This window comes from Bactrocera dorsalis, chromosome 4 (genome assembly GCF_023373825.1).
Source record: "Bactrocera dorsalis isolate Fly_Bdor chromosome 4, ASM2337382v1, whole genome shotgun sequence".
NCBI classification, from domain to species: Eukaryota; Metazoa; Arthropoda; class Insecta; order Diptera; family Tephritidae; genus Bactrocera; species Bactrocera dorsalis.
Window position 1 is genome coordinate 72294021 of NC_064306.1, and position 17523 is coordinate 72311543.

The window sequence follows — 17523 nt, forward strand, 5'->3', positions numbered from 1 at the left end:
CATGAAAGTGGCTCATGTTTCGCATCACATTCCAACGGCTCTGTCATGGCAATGCTCGCATTATTGTGTTTTCTGTTTATTATTTTCCTTTTGTGCAACTTTTAATTTTCACTTTGCCTTCATAAACGACAAAATGTCGTCCAGCGGGCATGAGCGATGAAAAACGATGAGCTTTTTGTTATTGTTATTGTTGTGCGCAAAGTAATATACATATAGCGATGCAATTGTGGTAAAGTCATATTGGCTTTGGTGTATAAATTTGTGTCGATTTAGAACTATTTGCTTTGAATATGCATTCAATTAAAGAATTTTTATAAATAGTTTAAAATGAAAGATATAAATTAATTTAAAAATCATTTACTACCTCTTAATCTACAATATGCATGTGTGATCCTTCTAACCAGAGAAGACCACATGAAATCTGTTAAATTTCGTACTCTCAGCAAGGTCCGTTCAGCCCCAGTTACCAGGTTGTTCAATAAGTTTTGTCGTTTGATAAGAAAAACACAATTTTATGATTCAAAATACACTTTATTATTCAGTATAATCTCCCTGAACATTAATACACTTGCTCCAATGATCCTCCAATCTGTGGATCCCATCCCTGAAGTAAGAATCCGGAAGGTCTGCAAAATACGATTCAACAGCCGTTATGATCTCTTCATTTGATGAAAAACGCTTGCCATGCATATATTTTTTGAGTTCTGGAAACAAATGGAAGTCGCTGGGGCCAAATCTGGTGAATACGGTGGGTGCTCCAACAATTCGAACTTTAATTCATGGATTTTAGCCATGCTTTTGTGACACGGTGTATTGTCCTGATGAAAAAGGATTTTGTTCTTCTGCAAACCGGGTCTTTTTCACGAATTTTTTCCTTCAACTGGTCCAAAAGGCTGCAATAATATTCATAATTAATTGTTTTATCAGTTTGCAAATAATTCAGACACAAAATTCCTCTCTCATCCCAAAAAACTGATGCCATAACCGATTTCCGTACACGGATTCGTTTCGAAGCCGAATAACCAGGTTCACAAGATCATGATAAGGACCCAAGTCTCGTCCACAGTGAAGAAAATCAATTTTATCCTTTTTAAAACGCTCCAAATGTTGCTGAGAAAGCCTCATTCGAATGTGTTTTTGTTCCACCACCCATTGTGCACACAGCTTTCTAAAACCGAAAATTTCACTTAAAATATGGCTCACACTGCTTAATGAGATGTGTAGAACCTCTACTAAATCTCTCTCAGTCAATCGCCGATCTTCCAAAACCATATCCTGTATTTTGGCTAAGATTTCTGGTGTTGATGCGCTTTTTGGACGTCCTAAACGTGGATCGCCTTCAAGGTTTGTACGACCACGTTTAAATTCAGCAACCCATCTTTCTACAGTTCTAACACTGAATAATCACTATACATTTTTAACATTCGTACGTCAACTTCTTTTGGTGCTACAGCTTCCAAAAATAAGAATTTGATCACTGCACGATATTAAATTTTTTCCATTGTAAAAAAATATTGTGACACGGCGACACTAAATGGCCTGTAAACAATGAATGAATTGACATATTGAAATGAAACTTCTCATACATATGTACGTTCATATGAAGAGTGTACCAACAAAACTAAAAAAATTTTGGGCTAGTAGCAACACCCTCTCTTATCGAAGGACAAAACATCTTGAACAACCTAGTATTTGGTCAAAGTTTCTATTCCCAATAGTTTCTGAGTGAAGACAGCATATGCCGTTATTATGAAAACTTCAAAAGCGTCTTTCTCGAAAGTTAAAATTTGGATTTTGATAACCCTTTCAGAAAGCAAACGATAAAACATTTGAGTTTAATTGCCTACTTAGGGGCGTTCTATGGCCGCCCACACATGCGCATGATATGAATACACATAATATTTTGGGCAAATTTCCAGAACTTTTATATAAATGTTTATTTGCGGCATTCAGCCAACTTTAAGGCTGAAATGCCGCATGAAAGCGCAGTCTCCTTGCAACATTCTTGTCGAACTATTTTAGGGTGCTTTAAGCATTCACAATATATGTAGCTAAGCATGCAATTATTAAAATATTTTCTTTTCTTTCTTTTTCTTTCTATGTCATTGCAGACGTTCTGCGTCAGCGAGTAATGCCCGACGGCCGATTCGGATTGTGCCCGACTGGACCGAGAACGCGGTGCAGGGAGAACACTTCTGGAAGCCCACGTCGGCGTCCGGCGATCTTTGCTGCTTAAACGAGGAGTGCATTGTGAGTATTACAACACACACACGCATACATAGACACGAGTATTTCAGTTATTATGCACATTTAAATAAAGCATAAATGGTGTTTTAATTGTATTAAAATTAATTATTTACCGTGAGGCTATCTCTCTCTTGGAGCACTCGTTATTTATAGCCCACTGCAGTAACTAATTATGCGAAAATTTTAAAAATAAGCAACGCAATTTTCCGACAGTAGCGCTAATTGGGCTGAGAGCGTTAAATTTAATTAATTGAAATGCTTGTAGAGCGCGAATTCCCACGCAGGCGCAAAACACTTTAAATCAATTACAAAATTGTTGCGTGTAATTCATTTATTGCATGCTTAACGCACATTACAATATCGCGCACACACGTGCACACACACACTGACAGCCTTCAATTTGCGGAATATGCGAAACTTTCGCCAAAGTGTGCGCGCTTGTGTGTGTGTGTGACTTCTGGCATACATTAGGATATTTTCAGCATTTTGGTGTGTATGCATGAATGTGCGCCCGCACGCATGCTAAACGCTATTATCAATGAACTCACACATTCACGGCCACGAGCTCTCTTTTCACTTCGCATCGCGTATACTCATAATCATCATTATTGCAACAAATTCTATTCTCATTCGGCAAATTTGCTCACGCACGAAACAAAAGGAAGACATACATACTTGTAAGCACACATTCACACATACATATCTCCATGTAATAGCATATTTGAGCAAGCACATACTTGCTAATTTATTACAGTAATATTTTAAGTGGCAAAAGTATAAGATACCAAGACTACATACATAGCTACTTTGCACCCGTTTAAAATGAGTATAATGTAGTGTGTACGCTTGTTTTCGGTAAGGTAAAAATGTATGTATGTATATTAGGGTGGGTCAAAAAAAATACTGAAAAATACATTTTTAGACACTTCTTCTGAAAAAATCTTCGATTAATTGCTAAAAAATATATTTAAGAAGCTCGTGTTAAAATTTGAGACTCGGTTTAGCCCTTTTCGAGTTGGTCACCAACTTTGAAACACTATTTTGAGAAAAACGTGTTTAAAGTTTAGAAAGTACTGCCAAGCATTCTGAAAGGTCATTTCAAATTTGGGTGTAACTTCGAAAATATTCACCAGAACGAAATGAATTTTGTTTTTGTGTATTCTTAAATATAAATACATTACTAAATTAAAATAAAAAAAAGATTTTTTGAAAATTCTAACTGTATTTAACCCCTTAAGGCAATATTGTCTCTAATAAATTTTATAATGAATGTAAGTCACTATAAGTCGGAAAATTCATATTTTTTTATTATTTATATAATTGTGTAGCTTTTGTACAACTTAACAGAAATTTGTTATATTATTGGCATCGTTAACGTTTCAAGAGTGTTAATTTTATGACTTTGTAAACTTTATTAAATTCAATATTTTTCTCGTGCATCTCTTCGAGAGGAAACTAATCGAAATATAAAATTTGCAAGGCCCCTTGCTGCACTTGGAAGCATTTAAAGTTCGTGATAATTAATTAATTTTTCAGAAAGAAAAGTAAAGTTCAACATACCCATCAGAACTGAACAAACTGATCACCGCATTACACTCTTAAACACACTTTCGTACCTCTTATTCTCTCTGAGAGAGTGGTCCGACGAAGGATTTTCGACTTAAAACTACTGTATCAATTATTTTAACATTTTAATGGTTTATTTATGCAAATTTTCGCAAACCGCAGTACAAAGTTTTAAGAAAAAAATTCAATACTTTTTGAATAATGCGCAAATTCCGACGGCACCGAAAAAAAGATTTTACACTGCTGAAGTGATTCCGGCCTTCTACGTACTTAAAAAAATTTCTATATTAGAAAATATTGTTGTACGGTAGAAAAAATTAAAAAAAAATTCTATAATTTTACCCAAAATTCGGGGAATTTTTAGCATGCCATTTCTTGATTTTTGATGAGAAAACTGATAAGCCATTGTAAGGAGAACTACACACCGAACCTGCAGAAAAATCAGCGAGTAATCTTTCAGGCAAATTTAAAAAATATAGTTTTAAGAAAAACGCTTTAAAATGTAAACTGATTGAACTGAGCTGCTACATTTTAATTTATTCTTACTATTTTATTTATTGTACTTTAGAGCGACAGACTTCAAGTGACGTCTCTCAAATATTAAAATACACAGTTATTTAGACAGCTGCAAGACTATATAACTGTGTCCTTAAGAACGTGTGTACTTTAATATTTGACAGATGTCGCTTGAAGTCTGCCGCTCTTTATGTGTTCAGCACATTAACGACGTCCAATAGTTAGGCATTTGATAATTCGCTTCAAACAGGTACATTTAAGAAAAGTTTGTCTTCTATGCAGAAAGTATGCAAACTTCAATTTCAAGTTGCAATACGTGCGGACTTGGTTTTAATCATTTCAATTTGAAACAAGTTTAAATTAAATTAATGTTTTTAATTTGCCTGCTTTCGATTTTAAGCTTTCTTATTCATGATAAATTAATTTCTCTTTTAAACTGAATTCATTTTTAATATTTTTTGGTAAATTAAAATCTTAAATATGCGCAAATGGTCATGTTAATAATGCCATTACTCATTTCCATTCACTATCATACTACTATTTATATATATTTATACATTTATAATAAGCCTGTATTAAAGAATTAAAACACCATAAAGTTGCTTTAAGCTAATTACCATGTAATGTAACTTTATGTAACTTTTCGCGGTCAAAAATCAACTCATCGATTTTAAAACCTTTTCACATTCACTTATTTACCACACATAAGCATACACTCATATTCGCATTGCCTTGTGTTTTATGTGTTCACACATACACCTGTACGCATTGAAGTGTACTTTATGCATCAATATTAAATCGTGTCATTTCATTTACAGTATTCATTTAATATTATTATAATTATAAATTTGTTTTCCTTTTTGAATGACAGAAAAGTGGTCAACGCATGAAGTGCTCGGCTTGCCAATTAATTGCGCATCAAAATTGCATTCCAATCGTCAATGAAAAGACTCAATTAGCGTGTAAGCCAACATTTCGGGACGTGGGCGTAAGACAATACCGGGAGCAGTCCACGACGCACCATCACTGGGTGCATCGCAAAATGGAGAAGGGCAAGTGCAAGCAGTGCGGCAAGGTGAGTGCAATCACCGCAAATATAGATTTAATTAATTTCACAAACACACACATTTAAAGCCATGAAATACTTACGAGTAGCGAGCTCAAAAGCTTTTAAACGAAATAATTAATTTAAAATAGCAAATTAATTCCGACACAGCTTCTCTTTAATGCGGCGACTCGGCCATGCAGGGCAATTAATAGTCTCTAGCTAATTTTAAGTACTTCTCAATATTCCACTAGCATTAGCAAACCAAGAGCTGAGTATATTTATTACTACTTATTACTACAACTTGCATGGATATCCACATATCTCTCGCCTTGCGAAATGCTCCTTGTCCATGGCTTCCCTGCACGTACGTCGGATTGCATGGAATTTCATAATAAACGCCCCATTAATGGCATCGATACCATCATAAATAGCATATTGAATAATAATGCATAGCAGGTAGTCAAAATTTAAGACAACAGCAACAACAAAAGCAGCTTTACAATATGCATGCAGCCCAAGCGTCAAGGGATATAGCGCATAACTCAGTGTATTGGAAAAGCTGCCACGTCCGTGCTGTCCGACCTTTTATACCATAGTGCCGATTAAACATGTCCGGTAGCAGCAACAAAAACAACTAGGGCAACTTATGGCATAGTACAGAAATCCTGGTGCGACATGAAGCAACTTACACGGTAGCAGTTGGAACAAGAAGAAGAATGCCACAGGGAATAATAGGCTAAAGCCAACAGCTAACGGCTAACTGCGGTTAAGAAAATAGAGACATGCGTACATACATACATACGATATGGCATTATAATATTTGAGGAAATTATTTCTGACAAGAAATGTGTAAAGCGTCTGCGGCGAGGTTGTTTTAGAATTTTTAAATATTTCATTTTTACCTTAGAAGTTTTTAATAATATACATATCTGCATACGCTTCATTTGTTTCATATTTAGGGTAGTTTAAAATTTTTTTTGCTTGGTTCTCTGAAAATAGGTTCCCGTATAACGCTAAGAAATTTTCTCGAAGTAGAAGCTCTTAATTGTAACAAGAAGGTTCTACTCCTTGCTGATGCATATTTTTTCTTGTTATCAGATGGATGGATGGCTTCCAACTACTTGAAAAATTGAAAAATATTTCGTTTCATAGATTTTGTAGGGAATTTAATGCTCTTCAAATAAGGCTTATAACGATTTTCATCTGATTGTTTAAAAGATATTTTCGGTTGAAGTTTGATTATTTTAAAACACATTTTTCATTTCTCATGAATTTCATAATTCAATAAAAAATCATTGTAAATCGGAAATCGGTTTGTTTTGTAATTTTTCGATTAATTTAAGCTTTTAGTCTGCCCTAGTTGTGCTGCAGAGAAAGGTTACTTTCATTTGGACAACATAGTTGTGAATTTTACGACGCGTCTTAATTTCATTATATTGAATGGTTTCATACAAAAATAGCACGAAAAGCCACGCTATGCGATCATAAAAAGTTGCAAGATAGTAAACTCGAAGTTTATGATATGTTAGGTCTCACCTTCTCTTCCATTATAAATTAGCAATTTTAAATGCTTCCAAAGAAGGAAATCCATAAAAATTCCAGTATTTTAAACTATTAAGTACCACAAAGCAAAACAGTTTTTACTGACACTACTAATAGCAGGATTTTGAAAGGCTTGACTACTCATGATTTCTTTACGCAGTCTGATTTTTAATTCAACATATTTATTGTTGCTTTTTCAGGCTGTCCAGGGTAAACTTTTTGGTTCCAAGGAGATAGTGGCGCTGTCCTGCGCCTGGTGTCACGAGGTCTACCACAACAAGGAGTCGTGCTTTAATCAAGCCAAAATCGGCGAAGAGTGCACCTTGGGTAAGTTTTTAAAATTATAAAAATAAAAAAATAAAACAAATTGAAGTACCACGAATGGGGCTATGCTCATACAACACTCTCGGGTGTTTTGTTTCCAAACAAATAACTGCTTGTAATTTCAGTTGATAAGAATTAATTTCTGAATCAATTTTGCATTAAAAATACATTAAATAAATTTCCAAGCTATCGAAGTGTTTTTCAGCTAAATCTATGCTCCGTCACTTTCAAAAGTTTATGGCACTTTTCCAGGAAGTGTTTGAGTAAATGTGAGCGTGCAGGGAAAATATTGTCGAGTGTTGCACTTAATGCAGTGCTTGCGTGCTTGTGGGCCACTTAAAAATTCCATTTAATTACACAAATCCGACACCACGCACGCTGTCGTAGTGGCAAAACACCAACGAATGCGTGTGTGTGCGTGTACGTCTATATATGTACATATATGTATATACGATATATGTATATATAAGACTGAAGAAAAACAAACTTGTTGAAAGTTAAACTTTGCTACAAAAGCGTGCATTATGTTGCAAGTGCTGCAACGCAATTGTTCCGTAGAGACAATTGCATATATGTATGTGTGTATGTACATATGTGCATATGTAAAATAAAATTATCTGAAAATCTTCTATCTCAGTCCTTACTCAATCAGCACTGCAACTTAATGAGGCAACTTTTCTATTCAATAGCGGTGAACGCAAGTAAATTCTTGCAGTTGCGTACATATCATTGTCATTATTTTCGATTGTTCACAATTTTCGAAGTCAGTATGGTTACAAAAACAAAGCTCGGATAATTAACTAAGCCGTTGGTTCGAGCTTTCTTCGCCGCCAGCAGGAATCTATGTATACGAGTAACAATCGCAGATGTTTAATGAGTTAAATTATATAATAAACCCAACTTCTTGGAAACATTTTATTCAAATCAAAGTAATATACATATAATTTAATTTTATGTCACCCGTAAAAATTATTCGCTTAAAGAATTATTTATAATTTTAGTAACTCTAGCCAAAAGTCAATTTACTATAGATTACTTTTATATTGAAATGTTACTCATACGCCACCGACTTTAGTGCTATAAGATTATCGCTCTCCGTCTTTCTTCACTTTATCTAACACACTATAATTAAGTTAATGCACCACATTAGTAATGCGGGATAGAAGTTGAGTGCATTAGCAATTTGAGGCGAACAGCGGATGTTGCTCATACGTCGTGGCGTGCCATGTGCAAATACTATAGCCATCCATTGTCAATTTACATGTCACAAGGGTTGAAATTATTCAATATATACATTTTTATATTGCTCCAGAGCAAAGCTACTCAAATTTTGTGTGGCGAGCTCCTCTGAGTCCAATTTATTTATCAATTTGCCAAATATTATATCGTTAGGATAGTTGAGTTTTGACGTTTCTCCAAAAGCCGCAAGGTAATCAATTACATCGTCGCATTGAAATGGAATATGCAGATAAGGGCAATCTAAACTCCCTCCGCCGAACCACCCGAATCGCTAAGCAGAGCTTTACTACGGCGTTTCAAATAGAATCATCCTGCGAAATTAATATGCGGGTCAAATCAATGGCACCAAATGCTGCAAGTTTAGATACATATAACAGTAAATTTCTCAGTTCAATTATGTATATCACTTAAACCAAACCACTGATGCAAGCCATTTTCATATTTCCCCCATGTTGGGATTGATAATTTAGTACATTCGATGCTATTGTTGGTTTGCCCCACGGTCACCGATTCGCAGTAGTCGTTGCCCTACGAACCACCATCGCACAACGACTAAGCTGCTATGTCGTTTATCGTATAGTAACCGTTACTTCAAGCTCAAGCATTGGTAGCCGTAAATGCGTCCGCTCAACACGTTCGAGAACGCAGCAGCGCCAAAACAAAGGCTTTGCAGTGGCCGCACCAGAAATCTTAACAGTGGGCAAAATTGTGTATGCGTGTGTGTGTTTAGAGCCAAGAGGTACTATCGGGTAGCTGTGCATACATGCATCGTGTATGCAGTTGCATGTGTGTGTCCTTCAACTTCGATTACACTCGGTGTCATCAGCAAGCAAATCTGCTCGAAATTAGTATGAGCTTGTCTGCCGCAGCAGGTGCGGCAAAGCATTGATAGAAGCGAAGAGAGGGATTACATAAGTATTTGCGGATATTTCCGATTGCATTTACGATTTGTAAAATACTCAGCTTTATTACTTTGCAGTGTGAAAATCTTATTACCACATATGCACACAATGCAATTGTTAGCATTTTCTTGGGAAATTGGAAAATTGAAAAATTCAGTTCTCTCAGCCCTCAGCTCGCACAAGCTAAACACTGACAGAACAAACTCGTGCGACTGGTGTAAGAAACGCTTGGTAATTTTTCGTCCTTGATATGAAGGCTTAAAGTCAATAGTTTTCCTTTGGACTGAGCAAGAAGGTTTGAGCATTTAACTTTTCTTGCTCTAAACTACACTGAGTCCAACGCATACCTGCCAAACAATAATATTGCCAGCGTAAGAACCAAATAAAGAGTGATACAAAATTAGTACTACAATCTAAGATACCTAGCGAATAGGAATCACTTTTTAACTTGCGAAAGCATTTTGGAATCCGCTCACAGTCGTTATGTAATTTTTTTCGAAAATTGAGTACCAAAAACACCCTTTATATATTACAGGTAATTACGCGCCAATTATCGTGCCACCGTCTTGGATCGTCAAGTTGCCTACCAAAGGTAATTTTAAATCCTCCATACGAGTGAACAACAAGACCAATGTGACCATAACCAGCAGTAAGAAGAAGGGAGCGAGTAAACGACAAAAGCAAAAGGAAGAGAAGAAAGAGCCGCGCGCTTTCATCGTGAAGCCGATACCATCGCCCGACGTAATACCCGTGATTGTGTTCATCAATCCTAAATCGGGCGGCAATCAAGGTGTCAAGCTCTTGGGTAAATTCCAACATCTGCTGAACCCGCGACAAGTTTTCGATTTAACGCAAGGTGGTCCAAAGATGGGGTAAGTACGCGGCGTTCTGCGGCCATAATCAGTTGTTGATTATTTATTTCTGCTTCGTTTAATCGTAGTTTGGAGCTGTTTCGGAAAGCGCCTAACTTGCGTGTTTTAGCATGTGGCGGCGACGGTACTGTTGGTTGGGTACTCTCTGTGCTGGACATGTTGAACCCACCCATAACACCGGCGCCAGCTGTTGGTGTGCTGCCCTTAGGTACTGGCAATGATCTCGCTCGCGCTCTCGGTTGGGGAGGTGTAAGTATGCCGCTAGCTGGCGCGTTTGGACAATTTAAAGAAATACTTCAACTTACTCTCCCGTAGGGCTACACCGATGAGCCGGTCAGTAAGATATTACGAGAAATCGGCATGTCCCAGTGTGTGCTGATGGATCGTTGGCGTCTGAATGTCACGCCCAACCGTGAGGTGGAAGACGACAATGTCAGCCGCAGTAAGGACAATGTCCCGTTAAATGTGATCAATAACTATTACTCCTTCGGCGTCGATGCGCACATCGCACTCGAATTTCACGAGGCGCGCGAAGCGCATCCAGAGCGCTTCAACTCGCGTCTGCGCAACAAGATGTACTACGGTCAAATGGGCGGCAAAGATCTGATCTTGCGACAGTATAGGAATCTCTCACAGTGGGTGACGCTCGAGTGCGACGGCCAGGATTTCACGGGTAAACTGCGCGACGCCGGCTGTCATGCAGTGCTCTTCCTAAATATTGGCAGGTGAGTTCACTGCACTTTTCTAGTAGAGACTTTTACACTTACGTTGCACATTGCATACCATTAGTGGCACATTAAAGGTGTTATGGCTGCAAAAACAATGAATTCTAGATTAAAGCTTTCCGACGTACGCCAGACAGCGGCAATTGCAATCACTTAGCCATAAATTGCACACCTTTTTTAAAAGCTCCCTTGGTCATGCAAGAGTGCATTAGATACATATCTGCACCGGCACTCCTATGTTTCCTATATTAAAACTTTGTTGTGTTTTATTTCTCTCTTTCTTCACCGATATTCCGAACATGCGTTCCACACCCTTAGCTATGGCGGCGGCACCCATCCCTGGAACGATTCGTTCGGCCAATCCAAGCCAGCCATCGATGACGGCATGTTAGAGGTGGTCGGTCTGACCACTTACCAGCTGCCCATGCTGCAGGCCGGTTTGCACGGCACCTGCATTTGCCAGTGTCGGTCGGCGCGCATCGTCACCAAGAAGACAATCCCGATGCAGGTAGACGGCGAGGCGTGCCGCGTGAAGCCATCAATTATCGAAATGAGTTTGCTAAACAAAGCGGTTATGCTGGCCAAACGCAAACACGGACGCGGCGATGTACAGTAAGTACAAACAATGTCTTTCTAAATATGTAAATATTCTTATGTCTTTCTTTCGAATCACTTTTGTGCTCAAAACGTGCTCTTTAAATATAGTATTAGTGTTATTTCAGCTAAAAGCATGTATGACGAATTGTCTATCTCTGTAGCGAAGCTTTATTCCGAAATTTGCATTTCTAAAACAATAAATATCAGAATTTATCCGTTGTTTTTGTAATATCAGCAAAAGCTTTCTCGAACAAGTTGTAGGAAAGATTTCTGTGATGGCCACTCTTTAATTTTATAAATGAGTAAGGTGTCCCGCATTGTCCTTCTGAAGTCCTCATTAACTTTCGTCGAATTTTCTGACTAAACTCATCTCTCTCACCTCTAAACTCAGAATATACTAGTAGAATATATAGAATATATGTATAGTAGAATTCCGATAGTAAAAGCGTCGAAGTTTGTGACTAAACTTATCTCTCGCGAATTTCCGTCAGATGGCGAAGGCCTAGACGCTAGTTCCCAGCATAAGAGCTGAACCCTATTTTCACTACTCATAATGTAAAATTTCAGTGTTGCTCAGAAAGAGAGTTAATAGTTCCACTATTTGATCATTTTTCATACATTGCTTTAAAGAGAAAGAGAGAAAAAAATTTAGCGAAGTTCTCAAGTCAATTGAGATTGCATTGACATAATTTATATTGAGAGACAACATTGTTTTTTTTTCAACATTACGACAAATAAATGAGCATTGGCCATATTAATAATAATAATAATAATCTTGCCAAAGCGTTTCACTAAGCTCATTTTACTATCCATTTACGTCAGAGTGAACCCATTGGAGAAACTACACTTAACGATTTTGCGCATCACGATGCAACAATACGAGCAATATCACTACGACAAGGACATGTTGCGCAAATTGGCCAATAAATTGGGCAAAATGGAGATCGAGTCGCAGTGCGATTTGGAGCAGGTGCGCAACATGCTCAATGCGAAATTCGAGGAATCGATCACATACCCGAAGGTATCACAGGATTGGTGCTTCATCGATTGTGAGTACACGCTCGCTAATTAACTAAAAAGCTGCATTTCCAAACAAGTTACAATAATATTGAAATTACAATTTTTTTTTTGCTTTGTTTTCTCTTACAGCCTGCACCGCGGAGCACTACTTCCGCATCGATCGCGCCCAAGAGCATCTACACTACATTTGTGATATCGCCATCGACGAGCTGTACATTCTGGACCACGAAGCCGCCACCATGCCGCAGACGCCCGACCAGGAGCGCTCCTTCTCCGCCTATTCACAGCGGATTGGCGCACAAAATGAGCGCCGCAATATGGATCAGCAAGGCCGCTCCGGCAGCACCGGTACGCAATTACCCTACATAAGTAAACGCATGTTTTGCAATTATTATTACCGCAAGAAGCGTTTCGAATTGTAAAGCGATAAAGCGATGCAATCTCATATTTATGCACATAGCAATATTTTTTTGGGTGGGAAACCTTTAATGAAGCCAAATTCAAATTTAAAATGCGTGAATGGGAGTATATTCATATAAGAGGTGCAAAAAAGGGGGCAATTTTGTTGTTATAAAAATATTGAGTAATATTTGATTTACTGAAATAGTTACAAACAATAAAATAAATAATTTAGTGTGGCATGTAACTGTGTGTCCTTTGCTAGAACCAGAAATTAAATTTTCAGTTATTTTAGCTGCTTCCTTTTTCTTATGAATTAGTTCTGTTTTTTCCCCTTCATAGCTAGACATTGACTATTATTATTAACTACTTAATATTCCCTTTTTAACTATTGAGCTAAGTAGAGTAAGAACCGTATACTAAACGTTCTCTATAATTATAAATGTAATTTTCGAAAAGTCAGAAAAAAGTTTTTAGTAAAAAGGGAACTAAAAAATAATGTTTGATGCGAAATTTTTGAACCGATTACGGAAGCAACTTACTTCTTTTCAGAGCGACACGCATTATAGATATGAAGTCGCTTGAAATGACGGTCATACTTACATATTTCGGTATGTGGGGTAAAGAGAAAGATCTACATATACTTAGATGCTGAATGATAACATTTTTTTTACTTAAACTAACTTAAATCGACCAACCAATATATTTTTATTTCAAGTTATGAGATTTTACTTAAATACTGGTCCAGCAGTCAGCTTCCAAAAATGAATTTGAGAAATTAGTTTCAAGTTTGTCCAACAAAAATGCGATAAATAGCCTTATTACCGAGCTAGTCCCCTTCAAGTTACTTAGACTTTTTCCTCAAAGTTAGTTTTTTCATTTCTGAGCCATATTTGTTATTGTTATTAAATATACTCCTCCATTGTATTATACCTTGTTTGCTTAAGTTATGTTTGCAATATTTCCTTAACTGGATGTAACTGTAATTGTGTAAGTAGTATTAGCGAATTATTAACCTTCAAAAACAAAAAAAAACGAAAGGATTTCAGAATACAGCTTAGTCCTTGCCGCATAAATGTAAGTACCATTATGCATACAAATATAAAGCGAAGCAGCCATTTATACTCACATATGCAGGTGCAAAATTTCCTACGTGCATACATACAAACATACTTCTAGCGCAACTTATATTGACAGCAAAGACTAAACCGTATTCCGATATCTTCGCGCCACCAACAAAAGTTAATCCAAAAATAAAAACAAAAACTCAAAATTAAACCAAAAATCCCCAAACTTAACACACTGTGCACAAAGATAATTATCACAAATGGTATGTTGACTGCATGGAAGACATTTCCAATATTTTTCGTATGCCAAACTTGTATTTATTTTTAATGGTAGCAGTATATTTAATTATTTGTTTGTATATAATATTATTGATTGCGCATTTGTGAGATGAGCGGATATTAATTGAGGTTATTTTCGATTTTTATGTCTCAAAAAATAATTTTGAAATGCATATACATATATACAAAGACGATGATTTGCAAATCGGAAAACCCATCAAAGTTATGAAATGGAAGAGGTAAAGGGCGCATCTATATTCCTACATAATATTTCATTCATGCCACCTAAAATGCTAAACATTTTCTTTGCTGCGAAGCAAATTTCCAACTCACATTCGTAAATTCACAACTTTGAAAATTCAAAATTCAAAACACCTTTTCTCTTTAATTAACTTCGAATTCATTGGTACAGCCGTGTGTAAAAAATAAAACGCAAAATTTTCTACATCACTTCAGCACTGCTTAAACTCAAATCACTTGCAAAAGTTTTCTTAGCAAATAGTTCCGTTCATTTAAATTAATAATAGTATTGAAAAGAAAGAGATGCATGTTTTTAGAGAACATATTCCGTGCTATCCTCTTAAAGTGCACCGAATTGTTTGAAGCTTTTCTCTAAAATATTTAAAATCTTCATTGATGCATCTTGTTAACTGACAAAACGTAGAAACGCTATTCAGATTATGTAGTATAGTATCTCTTCATTGTAGATAATCAATTTAAATGATTTGTATAAAACTTTTGTTTTTTGTCAATTAATTATGATAAATATTGTTAATGTTAGACTTGAGCAAAAAAAATGTAGTTCTAATAATAATTTGATGTAGAGAATCATTAAAGATATCATTGTGAACTCGATTCTAACAATAATCAACGACTCATGTCGTTTAAATATCCTCCAAAAGTTTATTCCAGTCAACTTCCCGACTTAAGAATAGTAACATGATTCACACAGCAGCGTTGCTAATTAGGTTACCGTAACTGTATTTTGTGCTATAAAAGGAATTTCACATTAGACCTAACGATTTCTCTATCCCATAGCACTAAAATCGGCATAGCTGAGACTAACGAACCATTTAGCGACTCTATTTCAGCATTAAAAAAATGTAACGAAGAAATTTCTTCAGTACTTAGCATTTCAACGAAATGACATGGAATGAGGAACGATAATTTTGTTTATGTGACATTCGCTGCAACAGAGACATCTAATAAAAGCAATAAAAAACGTACAAATATTTTAAGATCCAAACAGAGTTCAATCAGAAAAATCATTTCCAAGTTTACCTAACCTCAAATTATCAACATCGAAAATGCATTGACCGCCTTCATAAATACATATCGCTACTCTCTCTGCTCTCTTTCGCTCTTAACTACATTTAATCGCATTTTCGTAAATAAAACCATTGCAAATATTAAAATAAAACTAAAATATCTCAAACTGTCTTCAATAATTTGCATGCAGCAATAAAGATCGCTTATTCAGTTTCAACGAAGACGTCTTCGGTTACGGATTCAGGTATTTTTGAGCCCCAGCGTAAACTTAACACATTTTGCAGTTAATTAACTTTTGCCAGATTAAAGTCAGAAATCGCAGAGCTTTTCTACGAAAATAAAGTTATTTATTTAATTTTTTTCTTTTTCTTTCATTTTTGGACTAAAACATACTACACAATGCGCGTTACACACTCGTAATGCCAAAATAACTGTATACAACAACAAAAATAAAACGTATAATTTCGATATATAAAAACATCGATGCACCATTGCACGAACTCAAAAACTAAATATGAAATCGACACTTAGCTCTATACTGGAACAAACTTCCGATGCCGTACTACTAGCGGCGCACCAAGGCGACCTGAATATGGTAGTAATGCACTCGTATTTATGTGAATTTCTAACACTCACCTCATTTAAGTATTCAAATAATGCTACTCCTCACGCACTCGCCTTCTAACCTTTGCATTTGTTTAATCAACTGTGATTTGTGACTAACGCAACCCTTGACTCCTGCACCCGACACCCACACAAGCGCACAGAGAATACGCATTATACATATATACATAAATATATATAATAAGTACATATGCCCATATGTCGCCATTTAAGCAAAATTTTGTGATGCCTTCTTCCGCATAGCAACGTCATCTCAATTAAGTTCTCTATTAAATTTATGTCTGCGAGAGTGAAAATCTGTTCAGACACAACTTCAATTCTTCTTTTTTATTTTGTTCTCGCTGCTTACAGTTACGTGCACTACATGAACAAGGATACTCACTACAATCAGTAAACAAGAACGGACAGACAGCACTGCATTTCGCCTGCAAATACAATCACAAGGACATTGTCAGATACATAATATCGTGTGCCTCGCGACGTCTGATCAACTTGGCAGACAAAGATAGGTAAGTGGTGCTAAGATATACATACATACATGTACACCTTTGTACCGAATTATATACGAAAGGCTTTATGAATTACTAAATTTATTGCGAAATCGAAATGAACATAAAAGCTCATGAAAACACTTTCAGCATATAGAATAGAAACGCTAAAATAACTCTAAAGTCAATGGTTATGGACTTTCGGCTATAAGCAAAATAAAGAAGATCCGAACTTACTCTCATAATTTTTGGGATATGAAATAAGCTAGGATATTTTCTATCACATTCTGATTTGCAAAATGAGGCAAACAGATCACAAACTCATTCATTTATATTTAATTGAACTAATACTCTTACCACTTTCTCCTATATATTGGTATAAATTGTGACAAAAAAGTAGCCGGAAATTGTAAATAAAACGCCAAATATTTAATTATTCATCAATATTTACCATATTTTGTTGCCTTTAAAGTAGTTCCCACCGTTTACATTGTTATACCAACGATTTGTCCAGTCCTCGAAACACTTTTTGGGATAGCCCTTCGTCGAATTTTTTTTTTATCTCCTTGATCGACTGAAAACGGGTTCCAGGGAACGTCAATTTCAGTTTAGGAAACAAGAAAAAATCACACGCAGCCAAACCTGGTAAATACGGTGATTAACGGATGGTATTCATTGCGATTTTTAGCTTTAAATTCGGTCAAAATCGTGGCTCAAAGCGATGGTGCATCATCCATGAATAATGATATACTTGTAATCCATTAATTGCTCTACCACAACTCTGGCCGTTTTCGAGGGA

The 17523-nt window shown here is 36.3% G+C and overlaps 1 protein-coding gene across 3 annotated transcripts in view; it reads left to right on the top strand.

Moving 5' to 3' along the window:
* LOC105225548 (eye-specific diacylglycerol kinase) overlaps positions 1-17523 on the top strand; it is a 198359-nt gene that overhangs the window by 178089 nt on the left and 2747 nt on the right. For all 3 annotated transcript variants that reach the window (XM_049455790.1, XM_049455791.1, XM_049455792.1), the window contains 13 exons: positions 2112-2250; positions 5201-5404; positions 7120-7246; positions 9920-10256; positions 10325-10505; positions 10572-10981; positions 11300-11593; positions 12401-12627; positions 12728-12946; positions 14534-14582; positions 15803-15856; positions 16144-16207; positions 16588-16745. In XM_049455790.1, the coding sequence (XP_049311747.1) occupies positions 2112-2250; positions 5201-5404; positions 7120-7246; positions 9920-10256; positions 10325-10505; positions 10572-10981; positions 11300-11593; positions 12401-12627; positions 12728-12946; positions 14534-14582; positions 15803-15856; positions 16144-16207; positions 16588-16745 (2463 nt within the window). The remainder of the gene's footprint in view (positions 1-2111; positions 2251-5200; positions 5405-7119; positions 7247-9919; positions 10257-10324; positions 10506-10571; positions 10982-11299; positions 11594-12400; positions 12628-12727; positions 12947-14533; positions 14583-15802; positions 15857-16143; positions 16208-16587; positions 16746-17523) is intronic.